The following is a 22,137-nucleotide window of genomic DNA, read 5'->3' on the forward strand; positions in this document are numbered from 1 at the left end:
GAAATAAGAAGTTTCTGTCATCAAAAGCCAAATCTCATTCTCATTAGGGGAATCTGGAGCTCACAGCCAAAGGGAGGATGAACTCTCACCTGAGACATGGCCAGGAATCCTCTGCAGTCACGCGTGGGGACAATGTGCAAGTCTGAGCTCTGCCTCATTCGGACCAGAGATAGTTTTGGTAACTCTACCTGGCTCCAAAGCAGCCCTCAGCCAGAGGAGGCCAGCCCACAGCCCCGGCTGTCCAGCAGGCTCTCCTGCGGTCCCCCCAGAGCCTTCCAGGTAGCGGCATCGTTCCCTTCACATTAAACTCCACAAAAGCCCCCAGTGCTCTTCCCTCGGGGCAGTCCCAGTGTTGCAGAAGGCTCCTCCCTGTGGAGCTACAATGGGAAGATCCATCAGACAAAGCACCTTCTCTTCAAGCTGTCTGATGACAGATGTTCAGCCAACGGAGCCGTGGGATTGGCGGAGCACCGCAGAAGCACTTTATAATTCCTGCTCCTTTCCTCCTTCCTCAGCATCTCCCAGGAGAGACACGATGATGGACGGTGACATAACTGACTGTTCCCAATCAAGGTAATGTAAGTAATGACAGCTGACGTGATTCCTGGAACGTGCAGGCGCTGCTGGCCCGTGTGCCTTGCCTACCGCGGGCAGCACCACCAGAGCTCGTGGAGGGAGAGGAGACAGGAGCATGGAGGCCTGGCTGGGGGACAGGGAAGGAAGAGTCCCAAGACACCAAGGCTGTCTCCAAAATGGCTGCAAATAACTCATTACGTCAGCCTGCAAACCGAGCAGGAGCCAAGGGGAGGTGGGTAGCACCTATCTCGTGGAGCAAACCCCTCCTGGGCTGTGCACAACGCCTGCCCCAGACCTGGACGCCGCTGTATCTCTCTCCAGTGTCACCTGGGACTGTAGTACCCCTAGCCCTTAGGAAGTGCTTTGCTGGGGTCTTGCCTGGCCCCTCAAGGTTTGGCAAGGCTTTTACTGCTCTGGCCCTGCCCCTGCTCCCCCTCACCATCAGTGACTATCTGGAAAAGGGAACATTAAGTCAGTAACCCGGAGCTCACCTCCCCGTGTGGCTGGCGCACAGGCAGCACCATGTCATCTGAACCCAAGGCAAGGGGGTGCAGCAGCCCCACATTGCACACGTGGGTGTACGGAGACTCACGGAGGAAAAATACTGTGCAAGCTCATAGCCGCAGTCCTCTTCCAGAGCCTCGAAATTAGTAGGCAAATTTAACATGCAGAGAAGCGACCGATTAATAACCCAGCATTGACTTAAGAAGACCTTGAATAATACATAGTGCTTGTACACAGAAGGGGAAAAAGTCAAGTCCTTCTGCTTGTCAAGTGTATCCGCCTCCCAAGCACCGACACTCGACGAGAAACCTCCCTGCCAGCCAGCCGCAGCTTTAAGCAGCAATTCAGAAATGCCTTTTGCTAAGATGAATGGCAAAACTTTGTGCCAAGTTAGACTTGCATTTGGACAGGTCCAAGTATGGTGTTGTTTTAAATGTCATTAGCACTGCCTGTTAACAAAGTCCCTTTAAACCTGCCAAGCAGAAGATGCTGCTGAGCATTTGGAGCCCACAATGATGAGCCATGCAGATGACCTGTGCTGGCTATGCTGATGGGTGAGAGAGAACCTTACCACAAGGCCACCGCAACCTCTCCTCTGCCCTGTCTGCACTGCAATCCTCCCAGCAGCCCGGCCATGTCAAGGAAAAGTCAGACCCAAACAGACAAAAGATTGGCAGAAGCTCATCTGCAGGTGCTGGGCTCCACCGCACAACGATGATAGCAGATGAAGCTATGAATGTACTATTCCCTTCCATGGCTTGATTCTGGCTTCTGTTGTTTAATGCTGGTTTTGGTGTGAGACACTGAGCAGTGGTACCAGCATCCCTGTGTGGTGCTGTCTACTTTCCCAAATAATCATGGCTGGAGAAAAATTTGCTCCCTTTTGGGAATATTCCAGACCAGAACTAGCAGAAAAATGGTGTTTACCTTGACAACAGCAACTATTTTTGTATAGGGGCTACATACACAATGCCCACTGAGAGAGGGGTGGAGTGCTGTGGAGCACCAGTGATTTGTATATCACCACTGAAATATGGTGAATCTCAAATGCTTTAACTTTTGAGATGGGGAGAAAAACTGAACAGCACCTCAGGCAGAGGCTCCCAAGAGCCAGTCGTTCTGACTCTTGTGGCTGAGTGACCCTCTTGTGCAGCCAGCCCACGAGGATGCTGCATGGATTTAATGCCTGCAAAGCGATTTGAAAGCAAAAAGCCTCACAAACAAGCCTTGTGGCTGAAGTCCAGGAGCAGGAGAGATGAGACCTAATTTCTGTTCCAATCTCTGATGTGGATTCACAGGAAAATCTTCCAACCTCCCAGTGCCTCAATATCCCCACAATAATATCTATTGACATTATGAGCCTAAATTCATTCATGTCTTTAAAGAGCTTGCCTGAAGACCAAAGGACCATCACTACGCAAAACATGAGCTGTGTATGGCACAGGGTCAGAAGGCATTTAAAAAAGCAGCCACCCAGTGCAAAACACAAGGGAAAAAATTTGAGCAGGGAACAAGATTTGTCTTCTTCAGATGTAAATGAGTGCCAGCTAGCAGCAGAGCTCCAAAGACATACATTGTAGCACCAAAAAGTGTTTCTACAAATGGAACCAAGAAAAAAATGTGATAAACAGGCTCAAATCTTAGAGTTTGATTTCCAGAGCAATAAGCGCAGAAACTGAGCCCAAAGAAAAGATCTGTATTAGCAACCAAATCCAATCATTCTGATCATAAAGAAGAGACATCCGGACTGCTGCAGAACTATTTCCAGAGAGAAGTTTGTCTCCCCATCCCTTTCACACCCTGCAGTGGCTCAATGGAAGAATACTTAAGAAGTTGCAAGTTTGGTCATAATGTGTAAAAAGCCCCTGAAACGCGACATCATTTACTCTTCTGTGGTATTGCTCAGCAGAGCTAATAAATCTTGCATGAGCAGAGCTGATTCTAATTTTCTAATATGAAAAGGCATTTGGATTGAGAGAGAGGGGAAGATAAAAGTGATTGAATCTCCAATAGCCCAGCGTCAGTGACAAGAAACATCCTGCTACGGACCCCAAGGAAGAATGGCTCCCCCTCCTCCCCGAACCACAGGCACACTCACCCGCTCGCACATCCAATTCTCCCTGCTTTCTGCTCGCCACGTCTCAGTCTCCCCTATTGACAGGACGTGGTTTTAAACACAGTTACACAAGTTATCATTTCTGCCTTTTGATCAATCTGAATTTTCAGGACAATTACCCTCTTAATCAATGATTGCTATCAGCAGCCCCTTGGATTCTTCACCAAGGCAATCGTGCCGCCGGGGCAGACGGCGTGTGCATATGCAATGAAGCTGCGGGGAGGCGCAAGTCCATCTTCCCCTGACGTAGTCGTCGGCTGAAAGGGTGGAGAGCTGTGAAGGCCACTTCAAGGAACACCTGACGTAAAAAATAAGCGGAGGGAATTAAAAGGGACATTGTGTGAGGTATCTGTGGCACAGCTGGGCTGGGGGGACCAGGGACCTGCTGAAAAGATCATCGAGTTGAAAAATAAGCCAACTAAACCAACAGATTTACCATCCACTGAAACCATATATTTAAGAGCTATCTATAGCCAGCACTAACCGCTCCTAATGAGGCTAATAAAGACCATTTCCAATTAGGGACTGAAACTATTAGATGAAGGAAAGGCAGAGAGGCAGCTTTTAACAACCTCTAAAGATGTGGGGTTTGGATTTGGGGTTTTCTGTATTTTTTTTCCATCAGAAAGGATTTAATATTACCAAAATGCCCCTAGCATTTACACACACAAAGCAAGCCTCCAGCCGCTCTTCCCTGGCAGGAGTATGTGTTTCAGTAATTGATGTTTGCACAGAACCTCAGCTCTTGGAGGACATGGCTCCTCCGAGGCATCTCTCACCACCACAGAAACACGGCCCCAGATATCTAGACGCCACAAGAAACCCCAAAGTAGCCAAAGCCCGATTGCAGGGGCCGTGGGTTGGCTGGGGGACGAGGCTTAGCATCCCTGCTCTTCCAAGAGCACCGCCAGGCCGTTGGCAGGTTCATGCTGCTTGGCTTGTGTTTTCGGCGCTCCAGACGAGGCAGGGCGAAGGAGTATAACCGCTCCCACTCACACATCGCTCCGCGCTGCTCCCTCGACTACCTTATGGGTTTCCCCCTGGGCACGGGACTCCTTGACACATCATTCTGTCCAAAAAATAGCTCAGCCAGACCCAGGCACCGTTGTGTCCTTCCAAACAGCTCCAGCAGGTAGAGAGGCTGCATCTTCTCCCAGGCTTCGAAAGCACCCCGCACCTCTCGGGTGCTGTGTCGGCAGGAGGGAGCTTTGGGACCTGGGTGGCAGCAGGGAAATGCTGCCGGAAAGCAGCTGAGCTTCCGCAGGGGAAGGCACTGTGGTGGCTTCACCATCTTGACCACCAGATCGGGCTGGCAGTGAGCAGCAGAGGCAGCGCCAGGTGAGGCTGGCGGGCCAGCTGCCTTCGCAGGCTGCTGGCTGGAGGAGCTCTCTGAAAGGCACAGTATTTCACTAGCTATTTTACATGGAGAATTGCCGATCAAAGATATCCCCACTGTGTACTCCAGAGCAATAAAAATAAAAAAAACCCACAAGAAGAATTCTTTAGGCGGGTAATGGGCATTTTATTCCTTTTTATGACACTAAACATAGGCAGCTGGCATAATTACACCACAATAAAGGCATAATGTGCACCTAGCAGAACAAACTCATACTTTTGATAATTAGGCAGAGCAAACACAGTCTGGGATTCAGTCACACGGCTTCACTGTCTCCTGGATCTGCCGGAGCCCCCGTCCCTGCAGCACGTCGGCCCCATTCCCACAGCTGGATTTATCCGGGCCCCATGGGGAAGGCTGAGCAAGCAGAGCATCACCAGAGCTCTCCTGCACCGAGAGGAATGGCCACGCAGCTCCACTGTTTAGAGCAGACCAAGGGCAGAGCGCGAGGCAGGGAGGTGCAGGATGGGTCCACGTGCAGCTCCTGAGACGCAGCTGGAGATGGTGTGCTGCAGAGCACTGCAAAGGACATCAGTCACCTCCCGATCAGCACCAGGGATGGATCCGGGAGCCGCAAGGGCATGTGTGAACTCTGCAACTTGAGCTTAAAGACTGACTCCACAGACAAGACTGCAGCAGAACCAACTCCATGTGGCTAAATCATACATGGTGCAATGGCAAAGGGAGACTCAAAACACAGGAGAGATGCAGAGCAATTTTGGGTTTGGCAGCTCCGCTGAGGCAAGCTCCAGGAACTGGAAGGGCTGAGCAGAGGCATGGGGACACCCTCCACAGCAAGGACCTTGGCCAAATGCAGTCAGTGGGACAACGTCCAGAGGGAAGTTGGTCCCTTTGCCAAGAGGCAAGGACAGAAGGGAGTGTTCCAGGGAGGCTGAAAGACCCTCATCTACAGAAAGGGCCAGCTTGCACATGCTGGAGGCTAGCAATTTGCTCTTTGAAGGCCTTGTGCTCCCATTAGTCTTGGTGGCCCTGCTAACCTGCCTCCTCCAAAACACACCGGCAGGCAGCAACCACGCTCCTCTGGCAACTGCAGACATCCACGCAGGACAGCTCCTCCCTGAGCGAGCGGCACAGTCAAGGCGGAGATCCTAAATGATCTCTAAAATATTAATGCCATCAATCAGAGCCAGGCTGACAGAGGTTACAACACTGGGAGAGCACAGAGAGCAGGCTTTCCTGAAGTTGGCGCAAGACCGTACACTAAATATCCAGAGTTTGTTTAAAAATGCATCTGCAGGATGCATGCAGGAGCAGTGCTGGCAGAACGGCACGCTGAGGTTTCATCTCCACGTCACTGAAACCCGCTGGGGATGCCAACCACTGCATGCAGGAGAGAGACCACCTCAGCCACACTCCATCCTATGTGGCTTAATGGAAGTTGGTGGCTTTAAGGTATATTGAGTGCAGTGCAGAAATGCTAGAGTATCTTGGCTCAAAGAAAGGTGAGGGAGGTGGAGCTGATCCATCAGCCATGAGTGAGACCTGTATATTCATCTGTGGATAGGATGCCCAAGAAAACATCAGACAACATCATTATGAGCTTTTTCAACACGAGATTCAACATGAGGAAGGGAAGATGCATGTTGTCAGCAAATATAAGCATCTTGCCTCTGCACCTACTGGCACCCAGAAGGGCACTGCTGAGAACTGGATGGGTACTGAGCAAGCTTGGGAAGGCTACAGTGCAGCAAGCCAGACCATGACTTCAGGATGGCCCATTTGCTCAGGAGCTTTGATGCCCCATAGAGCCGGCAGCAACATTCATATCAGAACACCCAAGGAGGTGGTCCCAGTCTGTAGGACACAGTGCCCAGGCAACTGGGAAAACCAGCCACTGTGAGATAGCCCCTGGTTGGGGTCATGCTTCGGAGTGATCAAAGCGTCCCTCCCCAGCGGGCCACAAAATATGAGAAGTTTATGCCTAGACGAGGGCAAAAGATGGGCTGTTTCCTAAACAAAAGCAGATCGTATCTGCAGACTTTCCAGCCAGTTCTTAGCAAGCCACTGTGATAGATCCAATCCACAGGCTGCAGGCAAAGAGCTCAAGCAAGGAAACCTGCAAGTGGAGAGAGCAAAAGCCAGGATGGAGCCAGAAGTGCTGTGCCAGCATGGGGAAAGGGCAGCAGGAGACTTTTAATCCCAACTCTGAAATCAACTTGCTTAGTAGCCTTCGGGTTCTGAAGGATTTAATTAATTAATTTAATGAGTGTGAAGCACTGTAAGTTATTAATATACAAATTCCACTACTGTATCTCCTATCTCCCAGTTCAGCATCTCTTGCTGCTTTACATCGAGCCCATGACAAGCAAAAGCCAAGCCACGGTATGCCTCTGTGCAATGGGGCAGAGGCTGCACACCCACACTTTCCCAGCCAAGACAGCAGTAGCAAAGTCCCATTCCTTTCAGCAGGATAGTGCATCACGCTTAGCACAGGGCACCAGGAACACCTCATACCAGAAAAGCTCTTTCCACTTACTGGCAAGCCAATTGCTACCATAAACCAGCCTGCTGCTGTTGGTGGAGATGTCAGGCCATCACTCTCCCTCTTCTAGCCATGCTGGCTTGGTAGGACAACGAGGACTAAACCAGTTGATGTTTTAATCCCCAAGGCTAGAAAATCTGATTAACCCCTCATCCCTCTGCAGAGAACTACACAGGTCCATTTTCATGCTCTTATGTGGAGCTCCCATCTTTTAAATGCAGAGAAAAGAGGACACAGCTCCTTTCCCAGGAACTAGGCAGCTGTGCAGGTACCCACATAAAGCTCCAGCTGAAGGGCTGGGATGCAGGGATGCTCTGCCCCTCGCCTGACCCACAGGACTCTGGGAAAGGCCATCTTTCACGCATTGTGCCTTCGCCTCCTAGCTCCTCCTGGCCTGGAATGCAGCACACGTTGCAGGATTATTGTAAAACATGCCCTGCCTCTAATCCCTTCTCCTCATGCCTTGCTCTGGTATTGACTGCGGGGAGCTGTGTCAGGCCCGGGGTCAGGCTTGCCTCTCGCAATACCAGGGCACACAGAAGGCTCCAGCCTCTCCAGCTGACCGCAGTACGCATGAGACGTGGGAAAACACAGGCTGCCCCGCACCGTCACATAAGCAGGCAGATGAGATTGGAGGCCTCCAGCTTCTGCCAACAGTGCCGGTGCCCCGCAGGCACAACCACAGTCCTGTGTGCAGGTGAAACACCAGACCTGCGCCGGACAGACAGCCGCTCACTGGGAGATCGAGGGCCTAACTCTGACCATCCTTATGATTTCCCTGGTTTGCTCCTGGGCTGCCACACAAAGGCCGCATTACACGGCAAGTCTGGATGCAAGCGTGTGGCACACCAGGCGTGCTCCGGTCACACTGTACACACCGTTACTCCCAGCTACGGAGAGCATCCAGCTGACAGGTCCCAGTCACACCATGACCAGCCCTGCAGCAACTCCCTGCCTCTCCAGACTCCACTGTGGAGACCATCAGGCCACTTCAGCTTGCATAACCTTGACATTGCAGAAAGATTTCTTATCAAAAGCACAAGTTGCTTAGATATCATTGTGGGTTATTTCGCTTGCTTTCAAATGCTCTTTCCAAAACTTTGTCTTTGGCACCTAGAGCACACTGCCCCATAAACAGGCGGGACCAGGAAAGCCAGTGTGGCTCCCTCCTCAACCTGCAAGCAGCAACCAGACTCACGGTGTAAAGGCCTGAGCAGTATGTTTAACCTCAGCAGCAGTGCACACACAGCCAGATGGGAACCAGGAGGCTTCTCAGTGCAGGGGACAGATGTTCAAATCCCCCAGCAAGGGGAGCGCAGGCATAGTGAGGTGCAGCCAAGCAATATGGCACTCAGCAGGAAGAGCAGCACGCAAGGTCTGAGCAGCTGCCTCTCCGCCTTTTGCCTGCAGGCTACGGTGATGTGCACGTAGGAGAACCACAAACACCAACCTGCCCCCAACCGCTTGCATAGACAAGGATGCTTTCGGTAGAGCAACCATTGCAGTGCACTCGGCAAACTGCTGCTTAAAATTTCATCTAGAAGGCAAAGCTTTTGCACTGGTTAAAAAAAGTACAAAAGCAACAAATACTCCTCTCTGCTTTGTCCAGTACCTGCAGGCTACATGGGGCCAAGATAATTGTGTTCTTCAGTTTCTCCTGAATAACCACCTTCCTGCCTTATCCCTACCATGTGACACACCAGGAAGCCCCGGTCCTTGCTGGAGCTTGAAGGCTTTGCCAAATAATAAAGGCTGCCTTGGGATTTTCCTCGTACAAACATCCTGATCAGGGCACATGGCATCGGGAGAGGAGTGGAGACAATACATGGCACTCAGGGCAACCACCCCTTCTTTCCCTGCTCAGGTACTCCGAATTTCAGCAATGTGTCCCAAGGAAAGCAGACAGCCTGTGTCCAAGTGTAAGGGTACAGGAAGTGTCACAGCAAACAGGGCAGGAAGGGACAAGTGATGACCATACTGTCTGCTTCAAGGCAGGACCATCTCCACCCAAACCATCCCCACTATATTCTTCTAAACTCTAAAAATCTCAAGAGCTAAAGGTCCTGCATCCCTGTTCTCACCCACAGAGACTGTTTATTGATCTCCTCGCAGCAGGTAAGGACACGACTAAGAGCTGTGTCCACTGCAGCCACCCAGAATAAACTTTTCCCTTCCTCTGAGTACTTTAATTCCTACAAAAATGATTTCTGCTTAGTCTTCTGTAAGCTCAACATCCCAGATCCCTCAATCTTCCCCTGGAGGTCACGTCTTCCAGTCCTCTGATTCTTCTTATGTTCTCTTCTGGGCTTTCTCCACCTGTGCCAGGTCCTCGCCGAGGGCAGTATGCAAAACTGCTTTGTCCCAAAGGCTAAAACTAGGCTCCAAAACACCTTGCCTAGGAAAAGAGGTGAGATTTTAACATGCGCCTAGCACAATTTTAATGTGTCTTAGCAAAAGAGAGTGTAGGAGAACCCCGATGGTAAAGAAGTTAATTGGTGTGTGAGACACTGAGAGATGAACACATGCTAAAGCACACGCAGGATAGCTACAGGAAGGAGGGAAAAGCTTCTTGTTAATAGGACGGACATACTGACATGTCCCCTTTGCACTGGAGTATCTCTAAATGGCTTCCATGTAATAGGACCTTGTCAGCGGCTCTCTTCACCCACCCAGCAGAGTCTGAACAGCAGTGAGAGAGGAACTGGCTGCCTGTGCCCAGCCTACAACCTTCTGCTTGGCATGAGTTTGGCAGCAAGAAGAGTGCTCTTTCACACACTTATGGATTTTATGGCCAGAAGTAATTACTAACCTAATCCGCTATTTTGCAAGCCAGGAAACTTAGCTAGTTTCTGGTGAACCAAGACCAAAAACTTACATTAACCCTCTGAGGATCACATCTTTCCCGTCTGCTCCCAGAACAGTTCGTACAGACACGTGCTCCACAGAAAATTGCTCCTGTCTTTTAGGATGCAATAAAAAAAACACCAACAAAAGCCAAAGGAGGGGGAAACACACAAAACCATTTGATTTAGGTGAAGATGGACACTGCTTTTTTCTGCCCTCCTGGGATGGGCATGTATATTACTGCTCAAGTCATCCAAAACCAGTGAAGCCTCCAGGCTGCATCTAGAGCCCCTCTCAGCTGTAGCAAGACCAGCTCCTGAGACTGCAAGAAAAGGAAATGAAATGCGAGGCTGGGATCATTACTTTGAAACTATAAGCTCGTGCCACTGAGCCAAAGCCTGTTATATCGACATGGGTTTGTGTCACCCCAGCAGCAGAGATCATTCTCCATCTCCGCTTGCTCAGCTCCCCTCCTCCCGGGACAGCTGCTGGCACAGTATTCCGCAATGCTCTGCGAAGTCTAGCTACAGAAAAACTCCCAATGCCTTGCCTAACAGGTTAAAGTTATAGGGCTGAGCTACTGCAGAGCAAAAAGTACCCTGCTGACTGCTCCACCATGCTTGTGCTTTGCCGGCAGCTTCCGAGTGCCACTTGCAGAGGAGCAAATAGCAAAAACCGCAAGTTTCCTTCCCTGGGGCAGACAGCCCAGAGGGGGGTGTTGTTTCTTAAAGCCTCCAGTATTCAAAAGGCACTGAATTTGCACCTAGCTGTCACATAGGATGCTCCTACTCTGTGTCTCCAGGCACCAGCCTGGGCAGCAGCTCTGAAGGAGGGAGACAACCCTGCCTGCCAGCGACTCCTGGGCTGAGGAGGCAGAGGGCAGATGCCTGAACAACAACTACTGGCCACACAGCCCACACGCCATGCCTCTGCTTCCTTTGTTTTATGCAAAAGTGGATACCAAAAGCAACCCTGACGGTTACTCTGCGTTACGTGAGCACCGTACCTTAGCACGTATTGCAAATCCACCACGTCAACATCCCCTCCATCCATCTGGTTATAACTTCTAGGGAAACGGAAGCAAAGAAGTCTGATGCATCAACCCATCCTGTATCCCCTTCTAATGAGTCCAGGAGGAGGAAAGGGAAAAGACTGCCAAGAACTTGCAGACTCTCACCCTCTCTTCCCAGCACAACCCCTGCTTATTGGTTTTCCTTGGAAATGTGTTTTTGCTCAGCACTCCTTGTTAAACAAGAAACAGAGGACAGGTCCCTCTGCAGCGGGACAGAGAGGGCTGCTCCTTTAACGCCTCTCCTGGATGCCCTTTCCCTTTGAGATGACTATCCTCGACTCCCTCCTCGTCTCCCTCCCTTTGATTTAAGAGTTCCTCTCCTGGCCCTGACAGTAAGGTATTTCTGTCCCACAGATTATAACTCACTCTGGGCTATTATTCAACTCCCAAGCCCTGGCCCTGCTGCATTTAGTCCAAACATAATATCCTTCATGCATATATTATCTGTCTCCCTATTATCTGGAATCATTTCGGAATTAAATTTCAGTCCTGCAATATTGGCTTGAAGAGCGGCTCGCTTTATGGGCTAGTCAAAGGTTAGAATACCAATCAAAATAACACTGCCGATGCAGAGAGACATTTTAATATTCCAAAACCCGGTAATTGTAAAAGGACATAATATTTTTTCCCTGATTACCCCAAAGGCAACACATGTTAACAAGGCGAGGGAGAGAGTGAAAGAAATTTCAGAGTTCAGACAGCTGCACGACAGATTTAAAGGAGAAGTCGTGGACGGCTGCCGCGCTCCAGCCCTCGAAGCAGGAGAGCTCTCCTGCCCGCGCTGGCAGCACCACGCTCCCCGGGATGCCGTCCTCTCCGTCCCCAGCCTCGTGGCGTCCGTGCCACCCACGCTCCCCTAAGTCAGGAGCCTTCGAGGGTGCTCTCACCGCAAGGCAACGGAACAGCCAGAGCTACGCCAAGACGGACAGTCGAAGATTATCATGGCAGGAGAAACCGCCGTGATCGGCTGGCCTGACCTGCATAGGCCACGAGGCTGCCCCAAATTAATTCCTGTTTGAACCAGAGCTGATCTTTTTAGGAAAAAACCTTCCCTCCTGAGCTGGAGAATCCACCACAGCCCTCGGTAAGTTGTTCCAACGGTTAATTACCCTCACTGTAGAAATCTGCACCTGAATTACCTCGCTTTGGCTTCCAGGCACTGGAACTGCTTATGCTGTTGTCTGCTAGACTGGAGGAACCTCTTGCCACATTTCAGCTCTCCTTTTAGATACTTAGGGACTACAGCCAAGTCTCCCTTTCCCTTCTCTCCGTACCCTAAATGGCTCTCAGGGGCTTTACAGCATGGTGAGTGTTTCTGTGGGTCTTGGCAGTTCTCATCCAGCCTTCAAGTTTCCAGAATCCTTTCTGATGCAGAGATGCTGGAGAGGGACCCAGCATCCCACACTGGTCAAATCAGTCCCAAAGAAAGAGATGATCCAGCTCCTCTACTCCTACTCACCACTGCCTGTTTATAAATCCAACAGCAGCCGCCTCCTAGATTCAGTATCTGCACACTTTATCGAAAATGATTTTTATGTTTTCTTTCAGGGCATTGATAAAAGTGTTAAATACAAGAGGTCTGAGAAATAGATCCCTGTGGGACCCCACTAGGAAGACATGCACTCCATGATGATTACCCATTTACAATTAAATGCTAGGAGCTGTCAGTTTGCTCGTTCTTAATCAATGTAATGTGTGCCATGTTGATTTTGTATCACTCTTGTTTCTTAATCAAAATGTCATAAGGTACCAAGTCAAATGCCTTCCAGAAGTATATTACATTGACATGGTTACCTTTATCAACCAAACATGTAGTCTGATAAAAAAAATATCAAGTTAGTTTGAAAAAGATCTAGTTTCCATAAATCCACATTGATTGGCATTATATTACCCTCTTTTCATTCTTTATTAATCAACTATGATATCTGGCTTTTCATTACTTTGCCCAGAATTAATGTCAAGCTGATAGGGCTATAATTACTTCATCGGTCATCCCATTTGCCCTTCTAAATTACTGGTACAACATTAGCTTTCTTCCAGTCCTCTAGAACTTCCCCCATGTTCAAAGACTTATTAACAGTCCAGGGCTTCTCAGCCAGCTCTTTAAAAGTCCTGTAAACCAGCTATGCAAAATGCCAATCGAAAGCTACCACTCAACTTTATCAGAAAATCATGTTGTAACAGCAAACCTCTTGCTCAGCGATATGGCATCCTCTGCCTTTCTCTAAATACAGAGCAAAGTATTTATTAAACACAGTCATTTTGCTGTTTAAGCAATTCTTCCATTTCCTTCCAACTATGAACCAATGCCATTGCACAGGCACTTTTCTTTCCTATTCTCCATGGAAAAGACACCCTTACTCCCCTTAACCCTGGAGTCACGCTTCTCCTTTAATTTCCATTTACAACCTCTCCCACCCCTGCCTTCTGAGAGAGACCTTCCAAAGCCAAGAGCTCTACAGCCAGGGATGAGGAGCCCAGGAAAGCACAGCTTCCACTGAAGAAAGTTCTGACAGAGTCTCAGAGCACTCACCCATGCTGCAAACCAGCAAACCATGGAGCATCGTGGGCATATGAGCAGCTCTTCGCAGTTAACTGGCAACATCTACTCATGTGCTTGATGCTTTGGCTGTGAAGCACTCTGCCTGAGGATCCCTGCCCATTGTTTCTAACCTAACTGGGCATTTTATATTCCCTGTAGGCAGTAACCCAATAAACAGGCAATAGATAACAATCACAGTAAGTCCTCAAGAAGTTAAACCTCACAAAGGCAACTTCCAAGGCATATGGGCCACAAAATAAACCATTTCTCACTTGCACCCATTTCAATGTTCTCTGTCCAAAGCACTTAAAACACTTCGGCACCAAGTGCCTGAGAAGCACTGAGCTCCTCCTCCCACCCCGAAGGCAGCAGGAATTGTTAATTCAGAGGAGAGACAAAAAGCTGTTAGCAAATCTCTGTTTGTTTAGGATGTGTTTATTTCTAGTTGCCAAATATTAACAAAAACATCCTATTACATGCTTCCTCTGTCAGATTTCACAATGTGAGTAGGTGACCTTAAAACATTTGTGCATGTGTATTAACAGTTTGCTTCCAACTACAAGTATCTACAGATCAATAAAGGCTGGGCCTGGAAAAGGCCAGCTCTGCATACAGCCATGGCACCCCCAGAATGGTCACGCTGTGCTCCCCAAGGCTTCATCAACTCTGTTTTGTGATACCCAGAGAAGGAAAGTTGCATTCATCCACATACATCATTCAACCCTTGCCTTTCATAAAAACTCTCCTGGACTTCAGGAGGATGTCAAACTAGGACCAGTTTTCTGTCACTTCTAAAGCAACCATTATTATTGTATCTAAAGACATGCTGCGCTCTGTGAACAGAAATCAAAGATGGTCAAACATGCCAGAACAGCTGTCCCAAGAAAGAGGTAGCTCTGTGATGGATATGAAGATTGTCTTTTTTTAAAAATAAATACAATATCGTTTGAAAAACAAGGAACAAAACAAACCCTTAGTGGTTACATAAAACACTCCTCTGTTATCTTTTAACTGCATATCATCCAGAGAAGAAATGGAAGATCAGGATAGTGTATACAGCGTTAAAAATAGCTTCCACAACCCAGTTCTAGAGTCAGAGAGCCCGCAAGTGCCTTTGTGCCGGCCCTCTGACAAGTTATGCTGCTCTGGAAGAGAGACAACTGAGCAAGAGTATGGCAGAGGTCTCAAGTCAAGAATAACACAAGGGAGAAGAACTGGAAACACTTACTTGCTCTTTCACACAATGCGAGACCTAGGCTCAAGAAAATGATCTGACAGGAGGTTTAAAAGAAACAAAAGGACCTGCACCTTCACACAACATATGAACAAACAGAATATAATTAATGCATAATTAAATAGTAAAACTCATTGCTGCAGGATGCTGTAGAAACCAAAAGCATGAGCAGATTTAGAGAAGGGCATACAAGTTCCTGGTAGACAGATGTAGTAAAACCAGTGGGTGCTAGACACAGTAGTCCAGGGACAGCTGCCAGCTCACAGTCCTTGAAGAGGAAATTGGTGGGAACCAGAGAAAGCTGACTCAAACCATGCTCTCCTTGTTACACCTGCAAGCATCAGCTACTGGCCTCTGGCATGCAGAGGATCTGGGTTAGACTTTTGGTGTGGCCATCTTGACACCTTCATCACCCTTCTAATGTTTTTCTTGCACAAGCTAATTGTAGGAAAATCTAGCTTCACTGCCCTTCTTCCACCTCCTCCCTCCACCAAACCACTCTCCCCTCTGTGACGTGCTCCCAAACCCAGCGGTGCTGGCACTCCTGCTGCCTGCCGGGTTTCCCATTCCCAGGCTCCCGGCCACCCTGTGATTGCAGGCACCACGTCCTCAGCCTAACACAGCGCTGGTTCCATTCCCGCAGGGTGAGGATCTGTCACAGGACCAACGATGCCGCTAACTCAAGTGGGACCTGGAACAATAAACCACAGAGGCTCCTGGAAGAGCAAAGGGAGCAGAAACGAGAGCTGATCCTTGTGTTAGAATAAGCACTAATGAATTTTAGATATCTAGACTACCTGAGGATACTCTTGGGGCAGCAGCTTGCTCGTAGCTTGTTAGCTGCAGCAGCTTTTCTTTTCACATAAATCTTGACCCACAGCCTCCTGCTTTCTGCACATGTTTCTTCACTGGTGCCCCTCATTCCTGACATGAAGCACTCTCTGCTATTTACATCCTAAGCATCCAGCTCCAACGACATAGCTCAGGTTCTGCACCTCAGTCCTAACCCACGGGGCCTCTGTGGATCAACATGACAGGCACATAAGGAGAACTGGCAGATGGGATGGTGGCTCTCTATCGAGATGGTTTAGGGGGATATCTGAAATGTTGCAGCATTCAAAGAAAGCCTCCTCTGCTTTCTGCTACCCTCCCACAAGGCTGAGCTAATCAAAGTGAAGAACATGATAAACTCTCTGCCCCGAGTCAGCTCTACACTGACAGTTCACCAGAGATACAAGATCGCTCAGTGACATTAAAAATGTCAGCAAACACGGATCAGGCTTGACAGAAGGGATGCATTAGCAGGCTGGGGGGGCACAGGGCAAGGTAAAACTTCAGCAAACGCGGTCAAGTGCACAGGCAGCTTTTCTCCTTTTGTCCTCCACAGGAGGTTTTTTCACAGATCCCAAGACACTGTGGCCACCATCACAGCAATCAGGTGTGGAGCTCACCACCACCTGCACAAAGTTTCCTGGGACAACACAAGCGTGGCAGCTAGTGGGGGCTGATTCCCATCTTCAGCTTGCCTGAGAGGCAAGTCTTGGATACTCTGACAGAGGCCTGGGTGCTCACCTCAACTGCTCCTGCAGCACAGAAGTGACAAGGGAAGGAATTTATTAGAGAATGAACCCTAAAAAAGACCAATTGACCACCTCAGGAAGAGGGACTGCTGAGCTCTGGAGCTTTGGCAGAAGCAGCACAGACAAGGACTGTTTCTACAGATGATACAAATCAGAGACAAAGAGCAGCTGAAGCCGTGTGTGCATGGGCAGAGGGAATCTGGAACATATTTTGTTGCTACCGCACTACACACAGGTACACAAACACGTCTGCCCCATGTACACACCTTTCTGTACATAATCCCACCCTTTTGCATTGCCTTATATTTGCAGCAGCAGTTCCCTAACTCAGTAGGATCCTCTTGGTATCACTGCTCACAAGCAGAGACCCAAAGGACAGAGAGCAGATGCGGGTGGGACCATCCTGCAGGAAACTGCTCTGTCACACGTGCCACTTACACTCACATGAACTATTTTCTCAACATTTGAAACATCCAAGTCTCTGCATTATCCATGACCTAGAAATCAGCAGTTTCACACCATCCCCTCCCCAACACCTTCACTTCACGGATCAGCTCAGAGGCAGACTCAGCCTAGGAGGTATTTCTAACTCAAGAACATACCAGAGGGATGGGAAAAAGGGGCCACCTGAGCTATGCAGGGAAGAGCAGAAGGGCTACGTACCTGTCCAAGCTTATTTGTCTCACGCTGGGAGCTCACTCAAAAGAGAACGAGGTCCCATTGGGTCCTGCTGCTTGGTCAGAATTATTTACCTAGGCTGGAAATCCTCTTGTGAAAACACACAGGCAGCTCCCCCACAAGCACGCCCAGAGAGCGAGGCAGTGAGTGGCATGGAAATATCCTCACCCTGGGGTAAGAGCAAGCCCCAGGGGAGGCAGCTGTTGAGGCACAGGACAGGAGAGGCCCTTGCTCTCCTCTTCAACCTGGGTCACTTCCCAGAGGGGCACAGGGACGCTGGAACAACCCTGTGTCACAGGGCATCAGATATTAGAGAGTCAGAAAAACTTCAGATTTTTAAGGGATTAGAGGGGTTGAAGGAAGATGAACATTTCTCACACACATACCCTCCCCGCATGATCTGAAAGAGACTGGAGCCTTACTTTCTGGGTAACACATTTGCAGAGGCAGACAAGAAGACACAGGCTCCAACCCACATGCCCCCATCCTACACACTCAGCCGGTGACCCCTCCAGAGAGCTGGAAGGGGAGTGCTTTCCTCCTCCTCTTGCTTTTAGCCATGTGCTTGGTACTTCATGGATGCTCACCAGCCCTCAACTTAGTATCATGGTATTTGCTGAACACCAATACCTGAATGCCCATCTTGAAGAACAGCCACTTGCCTGGATGTCCACACTACAATAAATCCCAGCTCCTAACATGCTAAATCCAGGAGCCTTGAACTACGGGAAAGAGCCATAAGTCATTCATCCTGAGGCCCAGAGGAGGAGCACGGCTGGATCAACCTACTTCTTAGCAAACATGGAACACAGGGATATTTTTTTTTTAATATTATTATTCTGCAGCCATCAACCTGCTGGTTATATAGCTGCTATCCATTCACCGGAAGTTTAGTGAACTTCAAATGGCGATCATTAATGGTCACTGAACTGCAGAATGCCCCAATGTGCTTTCAGATTTCATTTACCAAGGACCAGCAATCAGCCAAAAGATTTGCTCTGACAGCAGGGAAATACAAGACCCTTTGACAAGTTCAGCCAGGAATGTGCTGCCAGCATCCCTTGTTAAGTTCATGTTCTACCCTATTTGACGGAACAGATCATGCAAATTGTCCTTCTGCGGTCGCTCAGCCTGTCACTCATGCCTCCATTTAAAACAATAAGTAAATAAAAGAACAAAAGGAAAGCCCACAAGTACAACGAGCTGTTTACAAGCAAATTCCACTTACCGAGACCCCTAATTATCAGGAAAAGGTGCAGAAACCCAAATGAAACATTAAATTGGATGGGGGAGGGGAATCCTACTCTTCCAAAGGTTTAACCAGGAGGGCCACCCCAGTTTCTCTTGGGCACAGACCCCAGCCTCCCCCCTCCCCCTGCTACTGCTTGTAATCACACTTGTTCTTTTCTTCCCACTTTGATTTCTGGCTTATGGCATCACTACATTTTTCTGTGCAGATGCAGCAGCTGTGCCAGGACACCCTGTGGATGCACAGCAGGCTGCTCTTTAACCACCCAGAGAAGGCGTGGAGCAACACAAGGCACCAGACAGTAAAGTCCAAGGTATTTTGCTTTGCAAAGTGACCACTGGTTTCTTAGGTGGATGTGCTGCTGAGACAGCTCCCCTTCCCCACAGCACAAAGGGAAATACTGATTTTTATTTGGGAATATTTCCACGTGTTTATCAACCAGATTTTGATCTGAAGGGAACTGAGCTCCTAGTAGCCTTATACGGCTGCAGAACAAAACAGTCAGCAACACTGGGGCCAACACAACCTTCGCTGAAGAGGGGCCTCACAGTGTCCCACTATTATGCAGAGACACCACACTGTGCCTGCCACAATGGGATTCTCCCCAGCTGCAGAACACATCCCATCAAGTACAGTAAGACTCTATTAGAGGAGATACAATAGGGAGCTGGAGGACTCGCTCAGCCCAGCTTCTGAGAAAATAACTCATTTCAATGCAAAACAGCAGTAGTTATTAGACACCTCCTTAAAGAGGAAAGGAGAAGGACAAGGGGAGGGGGAAGAGAGGGAGACGGGGACTGTGGCAGTTTGCACAAAAGTACCTTTTTCAGATTAATCCACTGTTTGAAGTAATCAGCAACCGGCAGCCCTAAGTACTGGCATTGTCCTGGTAACCTGTAAGAGAGAAGAGAGAGCAGGTTTGATTCAATCAGTGTCCTGACAACACAAACTCTGTTTTCTTAAGTGCATTTCGTTCTGAGATGGAAGAGACCCTCAAGTCTGCTGTAACATGCTGCACATCAGAAGGACCGTAGCTCTTGGCAAAAAAATCTCACAAGAGCAGAGCTTGGCTGAAGACTTATATACATCCAGCCACATCCAGGCTGCTCACAGCTTTCAGACTCAACAGTTTGAACAGGCGCCGCATGCAAGTGCAGCATGCAGCTCTTCTCCCACAGTGGCTAACACATAAACACAACTGGAACATCCAGGCTGTCCTTAGCTAAGTGAATTCATCACAAATCCCTGCAAAACCATCCGGCTCAGCCAGCGGCTTACAGGGCAGACAGAAGGACTGACAATTCACCTGTCATGCCCTGGTGCTTTTCCATTTGGCCTTTATGGTTAAAACACCGAATGAGACAACGAGGGAGGAAAGGAAGCACCAATGCATTCATTTTTGGGTAGTAATGCTGCAGGACCAACTTTTTAGGGCTAAGAAAGCAGAGGCTGTTTTCCAAGCAGGTGCTCCAAAGAAGAGAGCAGTCGCAACTCTAAAGATGCAAGGTGCTGCATACTGTCTCACTACGGGTTTGAGCACCAGCAGCCACAGCTGCGAGCACATGTATTTAACCTCTCCCTTCCTACAGCGAGCCACTGGAATAGGGCTCACAAAACAAAATGGCACCGGTAAGGGAGGTGGACTGCCTGAAGGGATAGCAGGACCCCAGGATTTGGAAAGCTGTTTCTCCCACAGTGTGCTGACCCCAGTGAGTTCGCAGGACAGCTACGATGCACGCCGCAGCTGGGGAAGACCAAGCTGCAAAGCTGTGCAGCTCCAGCCGAGCCTGTGCAGGGAGATGAGTTATGTGAGTTTTCCCCGGCCGGTTTGATCTGATCAAGAGTAATTGATGGATCTTGTTCATTCACGTACTGCTGAGCACGCCTGGGGCACTGGTCACGGGATCTTTAACTGAAGCAAAGGAACATCCCAAATAAATATGTCAACTAAATAAATGACTAAATTAAAGCCGTTTGTGCATGTTAAAAGCCACAACCCCAGAAATCGGCTTTTGCAAACAGAGGAGGGTGGGGAATCTCACAACTTCCTCTGGCACTTGGGGGCTGTAGCGGGAGGTTGTAGGGGAGGAGGGAAGAGCTGCAAGTGCCAGCATCAGCTGCTCAAACAGCCCAAGACAGATCATGTCCAGGGCAGTCTTCTCCCACTCTCCATAAAAAGGAAAGAGTGAATAATCCAGACCGGACTTCAGATTCAAGGCTGAAATTCAGGAACAATCTCTGGTCAGGTGTGGATACAAGCTAGATACACCACCATGAGCTGGGGTGCACCATCAGCACCCCACATGGTACCCAAGTGCTCAGCCCAGCTCCAAACCTTTTGGTGAACAGGGCAGCATCTCTTCAGACCTACAAGCAGTTTCCCAATTAAGGAGATGAAGGAGAGACACAGACAATGCACGTGCAGATAACGTTGAGACTCAGGGTAGTGCAGTACCAGAGTGGTTTGGTCTTGGTGCTGCCTCCATTTCTATGGGAAGAAGAGGAAGGAAGCTGGCAAACATATCCAGGGGAATCTCCCAGGAATATGTGGCTAATGGAGCCAGCACACACTGGGCTCCACCAGTATACTGGCCTTCTAAGCCCTGCTTAGGCTAAGAAAAGAATACACTCCCTGTGCCAAAACCAAATGCCTGGTCCTGAAAAGATGCACATATCATCATTTAGGAGCAATAATTTAAGTCATACAAACACATTTGAATAAGGAGGTCTAGAGGAATTTCTTTGAAAGCAAGAAGCTTGTCAAAAGAACGGGCTTGGAAGCAGCAGGGCTATGGCGATTTGCAGGGTAAGCAATGTGACTTGACAGCATGGTCTCATCTCTGGGCACGGCTCATCTGATGCTAGCACCATCGTGCTGAAATAAACCACCTGGAGTCACTCCTCACAATTGCATAGCCGTCACATAAATAGCAGCCTGGTCCATGCATTTTACAGCCATTACACATACATCCATGACATCCTGTAGTTGAACAGACCCCACCAGCCCCAACCAGCATGCTAAGAAAGCTCTTTCTCCAGGAAAGCTGCTTTCTACTCATGCCCAAAACAAAAAAGATCACAAGAAAAGGAACCACCTAAAACAAATGACTGGTCTAAATACAGACACATGATCAGCTCAACCTGTCTTAGACTGCTCACATTTAGCCAGAGAGGATGATGATAGCAGTTAGCAAAAGGTATGTTACTAAAAGCTGAGTTTCTCCTCCCAGCCCAAGAGGTTTTCATAAATACAGGTCTCAGCCTCGCTCCAGTTAGAGGAATAATTATCAATTCACCTAACGTTTGGATAGGGTCCAGAAGAAGCAAGTACAGCATTGTTCTTGTTAGCCACAGGAATTGACAGCTAACCACGCAGTGCAATGAATGACATCTAAAGCCTTTCCATCCCTGTGGGACCAAAAGGCCCAGAGAACTGGACAGTCTGGTTCTGCTTCCACCCTGAGACTGATGGCAGTGTGCCCTGGGCGCTGGACAGTGGGTCTTTAATTGGAGAAAATAAATGCTCCAAATAAATATGTCAACTAAATAAATGACACATTTTTGCAAACAAGTAACAACCCCAGAAACCGCCTGTGAAGCCGTGTGACCTAAGGACATTCCCCCTCCCCCTCCGCGCTTGTGGTCCCCTCATTTCACATTAGCACCAGAGATACTTCACCAAGTTTTTCAAGCACTAGAAGACCTACGCTCGTGCTATAACCTGGGCGGGCTGTCAGCAACACAGACCAAAGCATCAGTCTACTCCCCGAGCTGGAAGATGCAGGCCTGGTGGCTCCAGGCCAGGAGGGATACAGCCACTCAATGCGCTTGCCTTTAGCGAAG

The 22,137-nt window shown here is 49.0% G+C and overlaps 1 protein-coding gene across 4 annotated transcripts in view; it reads right to left on the reverse strand.

Annotated features, from left to right (window-relative positions):
• Positions 1-22,137, reverse strand: part of ERI3 (ERI1 exoribonuclease family member 3) — a 136,227-nt gene that overhangs the window by 63,532 nt on the left and 50,558 nt on the right. For 3 of the 4 annotated variants that reach the window (XM_030034018.2, XM_030034020.2, XM_030034019.2), the window contains exon 6: positions 19,116-19,188. In XM_030034018.2, the coding sequence (XP_029889878.1) occupies positions 19,116-19,188 (73 nt within the window). Of the gene's footprint in view, positions 1-4,708; positions 6,108-19,115; positions 19,189-22,137 lie in introns of those variants that run through there. The other variant, XM_030034017.1, reaches the window with a different exon arrangement.

This window comes from Aquila chrysaetos, chromosome 12 (assembly GCF_900496995.4).
Source record: "Aquila chrysaetos chrysaetos chromosome 12, bAquChr1.4, whole genome shotgun sequence".
Taxonomy (NCBI): Eukaryota; Metazoa; Chordata; class Aves; order Accipitriformes; family Accipitridae; genus Aquila; species Aquila chrysaetos.